This window comes from Mangifera indica, chromosome 4, assembly GCF_011075055.1.
Source record: "Mangifera indica cultivar Alphonso chromosome 4, CATAS_Mindica_2.1, whole genome shotgun sequence".
Taxonomy (NCBI): Eukaryota; Viridiplantae; Streptophyta; class Magnoliopsida; order Sapindales; family Anacardiaceae; genus Mangifera; species Mangifera indica.
The window spans coordinates 18,999,268-19,014,332 of record NC_058140.1 but is presented as its reverse complement, the minus strand read 5'-3'; the positions used below and the strand labels follow the sequence as shown (position 1 = coordinate 19,014,332).

Here is a 15,065-nt window from a genome sequence, read left to right as displayed (position 1 = left end):
TTATACAATACGGACGTGCATGCTTACTTTTCCATTGCATCATTAAAGTTCGCAGATAAATTGACCGGCGGCCCAGTCCATAAAAAAACTGAGAAGATGTCATGAATCACCTGTGCCTTCCCCTTATTTACATTCATACCACTTACTTAGAATTACAAGGCTCTTTCTCACATATTTTTAGGAAATTTTTATAATTAAATAAATAAAGAGATATTAATTAAAATAGATAATAATTTTTTTGTCTACATTTTTTTTAGATAAATGTATAATAGTTTTATTTTTATAAGTAAATTTAATTTTAATTTCAATGATACACTCTCAACTAATTACGTTACTCTTAGTTAATTACGTTGAATTTGACATAATTTTTTTCGAAAATTTGATAAGTTTTTATTAAAGATTCAGTGAGTCATGTTTTAAGGATTTAAAATATATTCAAAATTTGATAAATTTTTGTTAAAATATAAATAGAAACAAAAAAATTAATATAAGTAAGAAAAATGGTTAGTGCAAATAGGTAGTGCATATAATACATAAAGTGCGTAAGGTATGTAAAAAATGCGTAAGAATTATATATAATATATAAATATAAAAAAAATAAACAAGGTGTGTAAGGGTGCGCACACTTTCGCACCTTATGCTCCCCCATATATATACATAATTATATAATATATATTTAATATAATATATATAAACAATAATTATATATATATATATATAGGGGGGTGTATAAAGTGCGTGTACCCTTATGCACTCTCTGTTTGGTACTTTTTATATTTATATATTATATATAATTCTTATACACCTTACGCACTTTACATGCTCTATATACCCGTTACTCACCCTACATACCTTTTACGTATTCTACGCACCACCTATTTGTATTCACTATTTCCTTGCTTATACTAATCTTTTCATTCCTATTTGTATTTCAATAAAAATTTATCAATATTGAAATATGTTTTGAATCCTTAAAACATAACTCACTGAATCTTCGAATCAAAACTTATCAAATATTTGAAATAAATTATGTCAAATTCAACATAATTAATCGAAAGAGACGTAATTAACCGAAAGGGTATTATTGAAATTAAAATTAAATTTACTTATAAAAGTAAAACTATTATACGTATATCTAAAAAGGTTTAGACAAAAAAATTATTATCAATTTTAATTAATATCTGTGAAGTAAACTAGAATTTTTTTTATAATAAATAAATTTTTATATGGATTAAATTGCCGGGCTCTGCCCAAGTCGTGGTGAGCCCGTTTGTTGTAGTCCAACATCACAAGCCTGATAATTCAGAGTCTGAAAGTAAAACCCAACCCGAGAAATTGCCTTGTTTCTTCCATTTCATTTCTCAATTCTGGGTAGAATCTGAAAAATCGGGAAAATTTTACCTCAACAAAATTTTGAAGAGCAAAAGTCCGTGGCTGCACGGTGGGTATGGAGAAAGATAAAGAGAAGGAGAAAGAAGAAGAACAAGAAGGCATGTCGGTTCACTCTCCATGCAAAGCTCCTCCTTCCTCTGCTTCCTCTCTCCCCAAGGTCTCTCTCTTTCTGTTATTGTTATTCGCTACTTTCTCAAACAACCTTTTTTTTTTTTCTGAAAAAGCAACTCAACTCTGAAAGATTATTGCACGTCTAACGATTCTTTATTGAATATCTTTTTTAGCCCTACTTGCTGGGCCGTGTATTTGAGTGTCAGTTATCATTTGTGGGGTGTTTTAGTCAAATCGAGTCAAAATTGATTATATATGAAAAAGTAATTGAGGATGTTTATTTTTCATAAATTCCCCTTTGTGTTATTATTCTCATTTCTCAAGTAGATTGATTGTGGTAATATGTTATTTTAATGATTATGTAGGAACAATCACAGGTTGAATTGGAGCTTAGGCTGTTGGAAGCTCTTGAAATTTACCCTCCAGTCAAGCTTCGAGGCAGGTTCACCCGATAATTTATGTAAAACATTCTTTGTTTTTCATATGGGTTTCAAATTTGTTAGCTTGGTTTCCGGAGGAAATATAAAAATGGGTTTAGTATAAAAGTAGGATGCTAGATGGCCTTCATTTTTGTTTTGAATTGCAAGTGTTTCGTGTTTGACATGCTGCTTAACTCATTCAAAGTATATAGTTTTAGTAGGATGCTTTTAAAACCAATACCTTCTTCAGACTCACCGTCTCCAAATATGTAACATTTAGTGATATCCTTTTGTTATCTACCTGAAAATGTATGTGTGTGTGTGTAATATACATGCATGTTCGGATCAGGAGCCCCTTTTTTAACACAAAATTGGACACAGTTTTCAGCTGTTAGATTAAAGTATTGGAATGGTTGTGATTGAATTTAAATTATATTATTTCTAAGTGCATTGACCATGCAATTGTATTGGATCTCAACCATCCAAAGTGCTAAATCCAATGGCCTAAAACTTGTGTCATTATACGTGTAAAAAAGTGGGGATGCGGTACCCTCCCTATATATATTCACACATGTATATATATGTGTGTGTGTGTATAGTGAAAACTTGTGTCATTATATATGTGTGTGTGCACACAGGTGTTTACTGTAACGAAATTTCTAACCAAATGCTTGTCTTATCTGTAAGTAGAACATGCTACTTAATTACTTCCTTTGCAGCATTTTACAATATAGCTGATGCTCAAGCTGTTCAATGTCTTTCCTTTTTGGAAGCAATTATTAGATTCAAATTAATGAGATAACTCAAAAGAGCACTCATAAACAACTCCAAAGAAGCTTATTTGTATTGGGCTTGGCTGAAAATTCCAAGCCTTAATTTTCACAGACTTAAATCTGTGACTACAAGTTACCTATTTAAAACTTGATAAAGTAATAATTTGTAATGTGAGAGTCCCTGCCATGTTAAAGTGAACTATAATCAGCACTGAAGAAAGGTTGCACCTTGCAGTTGATGCTCAGGTCATTAGACAATTAAGACAAACATCTATTTTTGATCTTGAGCTATCTGTTTATAAAAGCATAACTTTCCTCAACAAAGTTTTTATCAAGCAGGTATGCATCACCACTTTGTCCTTTATGGTCTAATGGAATTCCTGCGCAGAAGGTAGTTGTCCTCACACTTGTGCTTCCTTCTTAATTGCTAGGTTTTAGTTCAAAGGTTCTAGTAAATCTTCATTTTCCCTTACTTCTATACTTTGCTAACTCATAATCCCAGATTTGACCGCCACTTTTCCCCTGACGAGGTTTTGCAGTTGATCGATCGATTCTACAACCTAGAAATGCTGGTATATATTTAATTTTTGTTATGTGTTTGCTTGTTTTCCCATTAACAAGGGTTTTTTATCCTACTTATTGTGGGGGGTTGACTAAAGTTTTGATGCAAGTGTGTACATGCACTTTATTGTTATTAAATCAGTTGCATGTTCAAAAATACAGTCGACACATGAAAGGATTTGGATATATATAAGAGAGGAAGAAAACTAAATTTTGGTTTATGTCTGCACTTGCTGATCTTGCTCATCTTTCTATATTCAGAAACCGGATGATGAAGAGATGGAAATACTGAGTCATGAGGAAGATTTTAACTTGCCACAAAGTTACTTTGACAAGGAAGAATAGTGAAACAATTTTTGGTGTAGATATATGCATATATGAGCTTTTGGTTCTTGTCTTGCTCATAGCTCGTGGTCAGAAACATTATCAAGATGATGATTCATCTATTCAAGTCAACAGTTTTAGAGTGTGAACAACACCCTTGCGAACTAATTTTTCACTTATCTTGAAATGTATACAGGAAATTATAGGGAGAGAAGGAATACTTTTTCTTTTGTCTTTTGTACATGACTTTGAATCAGTGTGGTAGAGGAAATTTTAACATTTCTCTCAACGCTTTGATGTATCCACAATTAAATGATCCTTGTAATTTTTTATACCAGCTGTCCAAAAAAAAAAAAATAATAATAAATCTTAGTTTCTTGAGAAGCTGCGAAAATTCCAAATCAGGAAAAACATAAAACCCAGCATAGTTTAAGGGGTGTGTTTGATTTAAATAATATTTTATTTAAAATAAAATAAAAATTTACAAAGGTAGAATATTTTTAAGATTATTGGATATAAATTATTATTGTATTTTATAATTAAATATAAATAATTATTTTATTCGATTATAGATAATAAAAAAATATTAATATATTATTTTATTAATGTATTTTTTTTTGTATAATTATTTTAAAATATTTTTTATATTATTTGTTATATTAATTAAAAATAAAGATATTTGGCTCTAAAAATTTATACATAATAATATAATTATAATAAAATTATAATTATTTTGATAATATTTAAATGTTTAATACATAAAGTAATGTTGAGTAATTTTTATTTTATACTCTCGATCTAAATATCCCATAAATGAAATTCTTTGCAATTGCATTTAATAATTTGGTACAATAAAATTATATATACAAATAATAAATATAAATTTATGTATAAATAATAATATATTATTATATAATCAAGTGATTTTAAATTAAAAATAAAATTACAATTATATTATTTGCACATGTAGTGATACCAATTTGGTGTGGTGCCATTTAATGAAAGATCCGCAAGCTTTAAAATTGCGGTGTTCTTTCGACATGTCCATTCACGAATTGGATCAGGATTTAGGAATTAACGTCAACTAAAGGTTGGTTTAACGTAAAATTGAATCACCTGCTACGGAATGTCTTCATGGCCTTCCAGCAGCAATCAGGACGTACAGAAATTGTAATACTATGAGAAGTGATATATAAAAAGAATAAGAATTGTAATCCAATATTTTTGACGAGAATCTTAAAGGGAAACAAGAAAAATAAATCAGAAGACAAGAGGAAAAGGCAGAACAAGTGATCAAAACTTATAATCTGACTTAGGTAAGACTCAAAAGGATAAGTAGGCATCATAAGTGTCTAAATTTTTCTATGCAATCCACTTCTGAGAAAAAAGCTGAAACCAAGATGCTTCCACAAAGTTGTTAAAATTCTAATTGCCGAGTGTAGCTCCCAGCTTACCCATCAATTCTGCAAAACAGGACAATGTTGAGTGGCAGCAAAGGCAAAAGAATCGGTTACCGTAGCAAAAAGAATCACATAAATACTTACCTCAACTTCTGTGGGAGCAGCGGGTTTGGATTCTTCGGCTTTCTGGTTATCTTCACCTGCAAATATCCATTTTATGTCTCAGATGGAGCTTTAGGAGGGCATTTCAATTTGTGCACATTGGTTGAAACTAACCGGACATTCTAGAGTTTTATCGAACTCAATGAGATAGAACCCAAATTTACCACTAAGATACTATTAATTAAGACCAACCGAAAAAAGGAAAATTAGTTCCTACCTGTATGTGTATATGTGTTATGACTTCTTTAAATCAAACCTCAATGAAGTAAATACTGAGCTACAATTTAGATTATGTAAAATGGAGATGTTTGGTTCCTATACCAACCGTGTAATACTTGCAAAATCATTTAAGATGCACTATGCATTTCGGGGTCTTAAAATCAATTTCAGAATTACCTATTTTCTTCAGCTATGCAATCCCACTAAATCTAAGCTTGGAACTTCAATTTACAACATATACAGTACCTCCATCTTCAGGTAAATCAGATGTCCAGAGGGTAAGGTTATCTCTCAAAAGCTGCATAATCAGGGTGCTGTCCTTGTATGATTCTTCACTTAAGGTGTCCAACTCTGCAATGGCCTCATCAAAGGCTTGTTTTGCCAAATGGCAGGCCCTGCAAGTTTTGAATTAAAAGAAGTTATAAAAGGTAATCAAATGATCAAGCAAAACTAGAACAAAAAAGAGCTCCATAACTTCAAATTGCAATACTTCAAATTAAATACCTCTCGGGCGAGTTCATTATCTCATAGTAGAATACAGAGAAGTTAAGAGCAAGGCCAAGACGGATTGGGTGAGTTGAAGGAAGATCTTTGCTTGCAATTGCAGAAGCAGCCTATAAGTGGGAAAAAAAAAAACAATAAGAGGAAACATTAACGAAATATAAAAGTAAAGAATGCTAGATGAGTATGTGTTAATTTTGCACTTTTTTGTATGAAGTAGATGTCAAATGGACATGCCTCATAGCCCTTCAAAGATTGCTCAGCTGACTCTTTTCTTTCCTGGTCTGTCTTGAACTCAGCAAGGTAGCGGTAGTAGTCACCTTTCCTGATTCGAGCGTGATTATAAATTACAGTTCTAAGAATATGTGAAATTATTTACACCTGAGCATAATTCTACGAGCACATGTATAACGAAGTTAGCATACATAAAGAGGATGTAATCATGCAAGAGGAGGGCCAGATAATTTATGTCGCTTCAGCAGGCCAGAATCGTGATTAAAGCGCTTGCAACTTACATGTCCACTAAAAGTGCAACAGGCAGGAAAAACTTATTGTCATACCAACAAAGGTATTTTCTTTCATGCTACCTTTTTGAATATATTCCGAACTGTATCAAATAAGACAAAATAACAAATTTGCAATATGAAACATTAAATGATCAAGACAGTTATAGTAAATTCCTCCTGACCGAAACAAATATATCCTAAGGGCAAGATTACTCACATCTTGCAGTAGAAAACTGTGGCTTCTCCAGAGGTGGAAGAAGGGATGAGGTGGGTGTCTATGATACTCAAAATATCACCACAAATATTGCAAAGCTCCTCCTCTACCTTGTGGCGGTAGTCCTTAATCATTTTCACATTGTGCTCATTTCCCTTGGACTCTTCTTTCTGCTCGATTGATGACATAATGCGCCACGAAGCTCTTCGCGCTCCAATAACATTTTTGTACCCCACAGAAAGGAGATTCCTCTCCTCCACAGTCAGCTCAACACCTAGTTTTGCAACTTTTTTCATACTCTCTACCATTTCTGCACCATTTCAAAGAGAGCTATCAATCGTAATCTTCGTCAGGAGTAAATTTCCCAGGCCATCCACACCAATTACATTACATGACAACAGATTCACAACAATTGAAATAATCTCAAGAATCATTAACAAACAAAATTAGTATCACAACATATCATTAACAATACGCATTGTCGATTGAAATCATTGCTCATTCAAGAAAACTAAATTACTGAATGAAATGAATAATCTGAATCTATTAAGCTGATTATACGAATGAAAACTGTTAACAATCATATCCATTGTCGATTTATACCATTGTTCATCCGTAATAAGCATTTTAAACGAGATAAATGAGAATGCAATTACAAAACCTCAGTCAAACATTGAAAGCTATGAATGCACGAAAACGAAACCTTCATATCTCTCGGCCTGCTCGGCGAGCTTGGCCATGTAAACATGAGTCTCTCTCTGTTCCGTCGTGGACATTGTGATTACTCGGGAGAGATCAGAGAGAAAAAAATAAATTTAAAATACAGAGAATAAAAAAGTTTAAAACTAAAACGTGGAACTGGTAGAAGGGTAGTTAGCGGGGGTTTTTACGGGGAGGGTGTTAAAGATCGAGCAAGTTGAGGGAAGCAAAGACCGGATCTCGACCGTTGGATGGGGAGGGTTTGCTTTAGAAGATGGAGCGCGCTACACGGTGATTTTGTGTGTGTTTTTTATTTTTTGGAAGGGTACTTATTCCTTATTTTTGTGTTGTTTTTTGTTTAGATTTCTTTTGCTTGGACTTGGATTTGTGTTCAGTCGCTTCTGTCGGAAGGGCTGAAATGTCATTTTTGTACGATTTAAATTTATGGCCAACATATATTACCCACATAAGATTTGCGAAAAAATGAATTCTCATATTTTAAGTTAAAAAAAATTAAATCTTCATTCATTATCTTTTGATAATAAATTTGGTAAGTGAAAAGAAAATAATTTTATTTTGCATAGATTTTTATATTATATTTTTATTTTTCAAAAGTATGTTTGGGAGTGTTGTAATTTTTGAATTAGTTAAGGGTGGTAATGAAATTTTAGAGGGGTTTCTTGAAAATTAATATAAAGTTTGAGATGTTTTCAGAATTTTAAAATTTCAATATACCTTTTGATAATTTCAAATATGACAATTATACTTTCAAAAACTAAATAAAAACACAACATTTTAAAGTTAATTAGACTTATGAAAACTTTTAAAAATCAAAATAAAATTTTAAAATTATAAAATAATATTTAACATTTATATTAAGCATTGATGATAGTTTTATAATTTTAATAAGAAAAGAAAACAATTATTTAAAAAAAAACCAAATATAATTTGTAACAAAAGTGGATGACAGGGGAAAATTTTGGCTTTTTTAAATATAATGGTGGGAATTTGTTGTTTCATCAAACCTTTGGTGGGAACTCTGTTTGGCCAAATTTATGTTTATTATTGATAATGAGAAATATGCACCGAATTGATCAAAAAAAAAAACCAACAAAGGATTGAGTATAACTATAAACGATACAATATCCAATGGAAGAATGCCCTCCGTTGCTTCGATTATACTTCTCTCTCGAAGTTGGATCTTAAATCATTATATGCACAGATAAGGATCTCTCAAATGGGGATGTAGCTCAAATGGTAGAGCGCTCGCTTTGCATGCGAGAGGTACAGGGTTCGATCCCCTGCATCTCCATTGTCTAGTTGCCTTTTTTAATCTTCAGTGCTGCTGTGGGATGGACTTCACTAAATGGGCTTGGCCTTCATTGTATCTGCTTATAATTTTCAGTGGTCGGGGGATGGGCTTCATTCCAAATGGGTTTAGCCTTCCTATGTGATTGAGAAACGAAGTGCGTGCCATCCGTTTCCCACCCTCAAAATGCAAAGATGTATCACAAAAAGCCGTTAAAACCGCCAAAAACCAGCAAAAGCACCCCTCAGATCCTTTTAGAAAGTACAAATTTACAAAAGCATTCAACAGTTATCAGAGGCATTTACCTGACCTCACACACAGAGAAACTTGACTCCCACCCCTCTGCAGCCAAAAGAGCAATAGGTAGATATATTTAAACTATTTTTCCAAATAAATATTGATAATATTTAAACATGTTTGATAATTCTTCTCCGAAACAAATATTTTGTAACTTCATAATTCTGGAACTCAAATCATTTTGGGTTTCATAGGAAATGGGCTTGTCAATGAAGGTCATGTATTTCTAGAGAAGTATCCCTAAGTAGCGTAGTATCTCGGACAAATTTTAATTGTTGGTTATTTTTAGATTCAGTAAAACTTTAAATTAGGGTTTAAGGCCCTAGTTTAAATTTAATTTGTATTTAGTAGGGTTTAAGGCCCATGATTTTTTTAAAAAGACAACCAGTTAGAGTTTAAGCTTTCCTGTTGAATTTTGGGATTAGGGACTGTGGTGATGTGGTACAGAGCTGGGCGGAGCTGGAAATGGATTATCAGGCGCTTTTGCAGGGCCTTACGCCGTCGTGTGGAGGACGAGGGTGACTGGATTTACTCATCGGAGCGGTGGGGAACTAAATCCGACGGCTGCATTGTTCTCCGTTCAACTTCCGATAAAGGAAACGAATTCGTATCCGTTTTCTCTTACCCTTCCTCTAGGCCCCCTCTCTCGTTCATGGGCATGCCGTTGTTGTGGGTTTAGACAAGAATGTGATTGTGGGCACCGCTTTGATTGATGGGTATGGAAAATCTGGGCATGGTTCGATGCAAGAAGGGTTTGAATGAAAATTTGAGTGTATTAAATATTGTTGTGTGGAATGCTATGATGTCTGGCTATGCACAACAAGGAGATAAAAATTCAGTACTTGAACTTTTTCATTTACTGAATTCAAGAGGTTTTGTCCCAGATGAATATAGTTTTTTGGCGGTTTTATCTGCTCTTTGTAATGCAGGTCTGTATTTTGAGAGTGGGAAATGGATGGAGAGAATGAGAGTTGAATATGCTTTAGAGCCGAGGTTAGAACACTGCACGTGCTTAATGGGTGCAGCGGGAAGAGCTGGAAGATTGGAGGATGCAGAGAGGATTGCAGTGACAATGCCATTTGAGCCGGATGCAGCAGTGTGGAGGGCATTGTTATCTTCTTGTGTCATACATGGCGCAACTGACATGGCTTGGAAAATAGCTTAGAAATTATTAGAATTAGACCCGTATGATGACTCTGCTTATGTAATTACAGTTAATGTGTTGTCAAGTGCAGGACGGTAGGATGAGGTTGCAAAAGTTAGGAAGAGGATGAAGGACTGGAAAGTGAAGAAGGAAGGTGGGAGGAGTTGGATTGAATTGAAAGGGAAAGTTCATGTGTTCTTGGCAGGTGATAAAAGGCATGAGAGAGTTGAAGATATTTACACAGAGCTAGAAGAGTTGATGGAAGAGTGTGAGAAGTTGGGATATGTGCCAATATGGGATGAGATGTTGCATAATGTTGAAGAGAAGGAGAGAAAGGAAGGACTTTGGTATTACAGTGAGAGACTGGCAATGGCATTTGGGTTGGTAAGTGGATCACCGCCAGAGAAGGCATTGAGGATTGTAAAGAATTTAAGGATTTGCAGGGACTGCCATGAGTGTTTTAAGTATGTTAGTAGAGTGGTGGAGAGGGAGATCATTGTTAGAGATGTTAATAGATACCATAGATTTTTAAATGGAAGTTGTACTTGTGGTGATATTTGGTAGTTTAGTTGTGGTGAAGCTTTCATGTTTTCAAGTGAATTTGGGATGTCTGACCTCAATTATGTAAACTGTTGATTTTCATAGAATAATATCTCAGTGGGCTGAGTATGGCCCAAGTTCTATGACCTGGCTCAGAGGAACATGAGAAAGAGTGAAGGTGCTGTGTTTGGTGGGATGCTAGAGTGCCCCTTGAAACTCACCCAAAAAGTAAAATATCAAGTATGTTAGTATGCTCTCAAGTTTGAGTCGATTATATAATACATCTATGGTTAAATTATAATCTTGTCAAATTTTATAACTTTATTTTCTTATTTTGGTGATAGGGTACAAACCAAACATTTGTATTCACTGTGATACATGCTTCCTACAGGTAAGAATTTCCGTTTAATTATTTGCATCATGTTCTTTCTCTAAAGGTTAGTAAACAAATACTGCATTAGGGAAAATGTTTAGTTGGTTAAGCAGAACCCTCAAATTACTCCATTTTTACCATTTTGGTAGTTTGTGGAACTCAAATATTTGGCTGCTGGCTTGATCACAACTATTGAGAAGATGTGGCCACTTGTCTTGGATAGTTCTCTAAGATGTCAATGGTTTCCATGCCATCTTTTGCACTTTGAAAACTTGTCAGGCACCCACTTTTTTGTTGACACTTCATCCAATCTGGATCCTATTATTCAGTGTACAGCCTTTTGGAAAGGCAGTCTAACATATTTGTGAAGCTGGACGAAGATTTAGCTAGTTATTTCTTATTTTTTAGGGTACACAGGAGTCAGGGTACATAATGCTGGTTAGGGTTACTATTTAAATATTTGTGTGTCGGTTTTTATTACCCATTGTGACAATAGAATGGAAATTCTTCCATGTAACAGAATCATAAAACTAACTAATCCATGATAAGGGATTAAAAAAGGTCATCTACATTGTATAACCTTATGTCATGTCTTATTTGTTTATATAGAAGCCAATAGATATTATTATATATGTATGAGCGAATTTCTGGACTTGATGGTGGCAGCAACTTTGCTTTATGCTTGGATGGACATCTGTAAGTCACTCTTCTAAGTTTCCATATGAAGTTTTCTCAACTAATCTAGTTTCAAGACATGTTCTTATGGATTCCTTGGACTTGTGATACATTTGGGAACTTATATGCTTGGCTCATAACCTGGAGTTTGAGTTACAAGAATGTTGAGATTAGTTTACAGTTCAATAAATATTTGCATGGAGTTGCCTTTTCTTGTTGGTCTTTTGTTTTCTACTTTCTTTCTTCTTTTTTAAAACAGGGAACCTATGGTCATGTATTTGACAATCTATGATGCATGTCAGTATTTATATTTTGATGACCGTATTAGCTTCAGCTCATTCTGAATTTTTTATGCACAAAAGTTGGGAAGCTGTAAACCTAGGTGAATAGCTTTGTTTTCTTCATTTTGTTGATCAAATGGATTTAATAGGTGACATTCATCAGAGTTAGATTGCATAACGAAGGCCAAATGACAAGCAGAAAAATTTTGACAGATTTTCAGAACCAATTTATTTCCCAGTATAATATCGGGCTTTCAAGTTGAAATTTTAAGTTTTATGATGTGTACTCTAGTATCCCTTTTGTTTGGTTGTGTGTGTGCTGCTTTGGGGATTTTCACACCTATCTAAATTACCTGTTACTTTACACGCAAGGATGATATGCTTGTGTGGAATGTTGATGTGTATTCATTGTCAATAAAACTATACTTATCTATTTGGATACATATATGTGTCATCATGTGATTATGTGATTTTAAATTAAATATAAAATAACATCTAATCATATGATAACATACATAAGTATATACCTAAAAAGGGTACTCATAATATTACTCATATGTATTGTAAATAATATACCCCTTACCAAATTCTCAACATTTTTCCGGCTAACAAACCTTCATGTTGTAAGGATACGATTGTTTTAGGTAAAATTTTATTATAAAAAATATTACATAATAGATGATTATTATTATATTTAGTAAAAATTAACATTATAAATAATAGAACTTCTAAATTTTATTTTACTCAATGTCCAAAAAATTAGTAAGTATATGTTAGTCTTTGTTTGTTAGTCTTAGGTAAACTAATATATGCTTTGTTTTGTGTACTTTCAGTATTGAGAAGACCCAACCTAATTGTAGGATTTGGAGATGGGGAAAATTTTGATATTATTTGAGATTTTAATTTTACCCGTTTAATCTAATGAGTCAAGGAGTAAAATTGTATATACCGTCGCTCGAATTGTTATTTTAATTTTGTTTTTGACCATGCAAAAAACACTTTAAATGGTAGACTCTAGACACCCATTGGACACCCACTAGACAAGACAATTAAAATGACCAAACTTTGAATATTATTATTTGCCTTTCTTGTTTTGTAAATTATCATGTCTGTCTATTGTTCTATTGTTCCATTGATGACATTTCTGTCAATCAATCAGGCTTTATAATTGAGATTCAAAACTAAACACGTAATTACATCCAGAGCTTCAAAGAGGGATGGAATCTAGGAACTCTATGATAATAAAGTTGTCTGTCAACTTTCTTTCTTTTGTTCAGATTATCTTCAAGAAAATTATGCTATTAGAAGAAAGAACTCCAAATTCCCAGTACTTGTTTATCTCATACCTCTTCTTTTATTCCATTCGTTTTGGCCTCTTCTACATCCAAGAATAAACAGGCAAAAATGGCAACTGGGTATTTGTCAAAATATAGAAAGAGGAGAAGAGAAATTGTAAGGGGGAGATTCCCATACGGCATTGGTAGGGGAAAAAAAAAAGGCATGACTAACGAAATTGGTGGTCATACCTAATACGTTAAACGTTGTTTTCATTCACAAATTGAAATGCATTATTGGTTCAAGTTCAATCATTGAACAGAATAAGTAAAAAATTTCCACATACAAATGTGAACTTGAGAGAGTTAAGATTCCAATTAATTCTAGCAATTAAAGCTAGTCGTCATTGCCTTAAAATTGGTGGGTTTCAATCAATCATGGAAAATAACTATTCAATTGGACTTTGGAAACTATCTGCCGCAATAATACTATAATTAATTAAATTATAATTATGATTAAGAATATGATAAGATGATGTGTCCACAAATGGTTATTGTCCACAAAGCGTACCAAATTTGAATATAAAATTGAAACCTCGTATACTAATAGAAATCCCATCTGAATTATATACCAATTTTGTTGTATAGAAGTTGACAAGTAGCTCTCAACAAGTGGTTTATTTTTGTTTTGATATGATAAACTTAAAATATAAAAAGTTTAGAAAAGAGATGGTGATGGCTCTTGCTTCCCCCCAAAATGAGTAAACTAAAATTAGATTCAAACTGAGTTGAATTCGAACATAGATTGATTCGAGTTTGATTTAAATTTTAAATAATTAATTCGAGTTTGAGTTTGAGTTTATTTGAATTGGTTAGAGATGTCATTAGAGGTTACTAATAAGATAATTAATGGTGTTGGTAGATAAATAGTGTCATAAACAAGATAAATAATTTTTTCATAAAGGATTTGAACTAAATTATCAAACTAAAATTTCAACTAAATTCATCTCAATCAATCGAATGCCAATTCAAATTGAGTTGGTTTGATTCAAATCGACCCTTAGAGTAAACAATGAAATTAAAAAGTAAGTCATAAAAAATATAAGATTTCATATAAGGGTAATTTTCATATACTAATAGATACACACTAACAAGTGACATATGATTATATAATTGAGTGATATAATTATTTATTTTATTTTTAAAATCACATAATCGTATGATAATACGTTAGTCCTTTGTATATGTTAATATATATAAAGTATTATTATTCGGAAATAAAATCATATTTATCTAACCATTGGTGTGGTTAAGTATGTTGATAATGTATTATTATTTTAATTTATATAGATAAATTAATAATATTTATTTATATATAAAATTTTACTTATCCTATCATTAAGTTTAAGGAGTTGCAAACGGGGAAACATTTGTTATTTCTTGAACATCGGGGGGTTTCTTTCGAAGATGGTAAACCCCAGGGGTTGCATGATTGTTTTGAACCCAAGCCCAAGTAATGTTCAGCTGTCATGAGGTGGGGTTTTGATTTGTTGAGTGGTTTTATTATTTCTAGCCTTCTTTTTTCAGTCTCCTTCAACTGTTGCATGACATTGATTGCAAAAGGGGAAGAGATTCCAAACTAGTTCTTCTCATCTCTTGAAATCTTCATCATTTATTTATTTATTACTGAATTTTGTATGGTGGAGGTGGGATAATGGAGGATGAAGAAACTGAACGTTATGATGCTTCACATCGTCAACCCTTTGTCCATATTCAAGTAATTAAATCAAAGGGTTTGAGGAAAATGGTTACAGAGGATTGATTGCGTATATAAGGAGGAATATTTGGGATGAAGAAGCTCTTTGAAGACGCACACAAATACATCATAAAA

At 32.7% G+C, this 15,065-nt stretch overlaps 2 protein-coding genes, 1 non-coding gene and 1 pseudogene across 3 annotated transcripts; 3 read left to right on the top strand and 1 right to left on the bottom strand.

The window, feature by feature from the left end:
- The first annotated feature begins 1,330 nt into the window (after positions 1-1,330).
- Positions 1,331-3,869, top strand: LOC123214913. The gene is made up of 5 exons (XM_044634937.1): positions 1,331-1,549; positions 1,869-1,941; positions 3,035-3,086; positions 3,198-3,267; positions 3,518-3,869. The coding sequence occupies exons 1-5, from the start codon at positions 1,448-1,450 to the stop codon at positions 3,599-3,601; spliced, it is 381 nt and encodes a 126-aa protein (XP_044490872.1). The 5' UTR covers positions 1,331-1,447; the 3' UTR covers positions 3,602-3,869.
- An 879-nt stretch (positions 3,870-4,748) lies between these two features.
- LOC123214911 (14-3-3-like protein GF14 iota) lies at positions 4,749-7,454 on the bottom strand. Its single transcript, XM_044634936.1, has 7 exons — positions 7,286-7,454; positions 6,586-6,892; positions 6,100-6,187; positions 5,866-5,975; positions 5,608-5,756; positions 5,125-5,180; positions 4,749-5,043 (listed from the first exon to the last, which is right to left on the bottom strand). Exons 1-7 carry the CDS (start codon positions 7,356-7,358, stop codon positions 5,038-5,040), a joined length of 789 nt encoding a protein of 262 aa, XP_044490871.1. The 5' UTR covers positions 7,359-7,454; the 3' UTR covers positions 4,749-5,037.
- A 1,066-nt stretch (positions 7,455-8,520) lies between these two features.
- TRNAA-UGC lies at positions 8,521-8,593 on the top strand. The gene has a single exon. It is a non-coding gene; the product is annotated as a tRNA-Ala (tRNA).
- A 191-nt stretch (positions 8,594-8,784) lies between these two features.
- On the top strand, positions 8,785-11,952 carry LOC123214367 (annotated as a pseudogene).
- Positions 11,953-15,065: the final 3,113 nt, after the last annotated feature.

Coding starts and splice junctions, on each gene's coding strand:
- LOC123214913 (XM_044634937.1), top strand. CDS start 1,448: ATGGAGAAAGATAAAGAGAAGGAGAAAGAAGAAGAACAAGAAGGCATG. Junction 1,942..3,034: donor CCCTCCAGTCAAGCTTCGAG/GCAGGTTCACCC, acceptor TTTATCAAGCAG/GTATGCATCACCACTTTGTC. Junction 3,268..3,517: donor TCTACAACCTAGAAATGCTG/GTATATATTTAA, acceptor TTCTATATTCAG/AAACCGGATGATGAAGAGAT.
- LOC123214911 (XM_044634936.1), bottom strand. CDS start 7,358: ATGTCCACGACGGAACAGAGAGAGACTCATGTTTACATGGCCAAGCTC. Junction 6,893..7,285: donor GCAGGCCGAGAGATATGAAG/GTTTCGTTTTCG, acceptor GAAATGGTGCAG/AAATGGTAGAGAGTATGAAA. Junction 6,188..6,585: donor ACAGTTTTCTACTGCAAGAT/GTGAGTAATCTT, acceptor CGCTCGAATCAG/GAAAGGTGACTACTACCGCT.